Genomic DNA, 1706 nt, shown 5'->3' on the forward strand with positions numbered 1-1706 from the left:
CATTCAACTTTGTGATATGTGCTGGATGTTGCAGTGGTTAAACTGCAATATTGCAGGAAAATTTTGCCCACAGCCTGGAGTTTGATCCTGACAGTGCTCAAGATTTGCTTAGCCTTCCATCTATTTGAGGTTGGTAAAATGAGAGTCCAGATTGTTGGGGCAGTATGCAAATAATTGAGTCAGTACTGTAAAATGCTATGGGGCAGTATATAAGCCTAAATGCTACTGTTATTGTATGTGAATGTAGTGTCAGGTCATCTTTTCCTACAACTGTAATTCATGCATGCTAGTTTGTCTTTGAAATAATATTAGCACTTTACATTTATAAGTAACTATGATCTCAGGACTGATTCAAAGAAAAAGGTTTAATGTAATTTTTATTGAAATAGTATTGAATAAGAAATATTTTAAAATTCCTTTTTCCTTTTTCTTCTAGAGAACAAAATTTTAGGAATGGATAATGACACAGTTTCTTCTCTGGGGATTTTCAAAAAATTGGGAGCTACAGGTTATGCACATAGCTTTACTACTGATATTGTATTCAACAACAATAACAGGGAACCTTTTCATCATCAATGCTGTTGTTTTTGACACACACCTTCACACACCCATGTACTTCTTCCTGTTCAATTTAGCCATGCAAGATATTGGTTTAGTTTCGGTCATTATCCCCAAGGCTGTTTTTAATTCTCTCATGAATGTTAGGACTATTGCTCATTCTGGATGTGTTGCCCAAGTCACGTTCTTCTTCTTTTTCTTGACCTGTGATGTATTCCTCCTAACTGTGATGGCATATGATAGGTATATTGCCATTTGTAATCCTTTACATTATGAAATGATAATGAACAGAAAGGCCTGCACCAAAATGATTGGAGGTGTATGGACAGCCAGCCTTCTCAATGCTTCATTGCACACTATTTTCACTTTCATTACCCCTTTCGGTTCTAATATTATCGATCAGTTCTACTGTGAAATCCCTTATTTGCTTAAGATTGCCTGTCCTGGTTTATATGTATCTGAAACTGGAGTTATAATTTTCAGTTCTACATTAACACTGGGTTGTTTTATTTTTGTCCTTATAACTTATATGCAAGTCTTCTCTTCTGTTCTCAGAATTCCTTCAGTTCAAGGAAGGAACAAAGCCTTCACTACTTGTTTACGATACCTCACTGTTTTCTCCATATTTATGTTTACTGGTTGCTTTACTTATCTAAAGCCCAGGTCTGACAGTTCAACCCACCTCAACTTCATAACTACTATTATGTATTCCATTATTCCATCCATGATGAATACATTCATCTACTGCATGAGAAACAAGGACATTAAAATTACTCTTTCAAGACTTTTTGGTCAGATGTCATTTCATTTTTAAAAAGTGTGAATTTTGTACCTACAGTATGCATTTCCTGAGTTGAGCCAGTATAGGCTAAGTACCAACTCATACTGTTTATTAACTGTTTAAACCTTTGGAAGCCTATCTGAAGCAAAATTCAAGCAATAGTTCATATTATTTTTCTTCAGGATATGTGAAAAGATATTGAAATGGAATGTAAAAAGTTAGTGTCAATTAGATGCCAAACCTAAAATGTTATACCCATATATATGCAATGTGCTAGATTCTTAAATCTTTAAAACATTTCTAAAAGCACGCAGTGCAGAAATCTGACAGTCTTCATTTTTATGAAATTCTCAAATTGCATTGCATT

At 34.4% G+C, this 1706-nt stretch overlaps 1 protein-coding gene across 1 annotated transcript; it reads left to right on the forward strand.

Moving 5' to 3' along the window:
* The first annotated feature begins 460 nt into the window (after nucleotides 1-460).
* Nucleotides 461-1372, forward strand: LOC117668746 (olfactory receptor 14L1-like). The gene has a single exon (XM_034422807.2). The coding sequence runs from the start codon at nucleotides 461-463 to the stop codon at nucleotides 1370-1372; it is 912 nt and encodes a 303-aa protein (XP_034278698.2).
* The last annotated feature ends 334 nt before the right edge of the window (nucleotides 1373-1706 follow it).

Source organism: Pantherophis guttatus, chromosome 4 (assembly GCF_059756535.1).
Source record: "Pantherophis guttatus breed Tessera chromosome 4, ASM5975653v1, whole genome shotgun sequence".
Lineage (NCBI taxonomy): Eukaryota > Metazoa > Chordata > Lepidosauria > Squamata > Colubridae > Pantherophis > Pantherophis guttatus.

What these genes read in the sequence shown, in the direction of transcription:
- LOC117668746 (XM_034422807.2), top strand. Translation starts at nt 461, where the DNA reads ATGACACAGTTTCTTCTCTGGGGATTTTCAAAAAATTGGGAGCTACAG.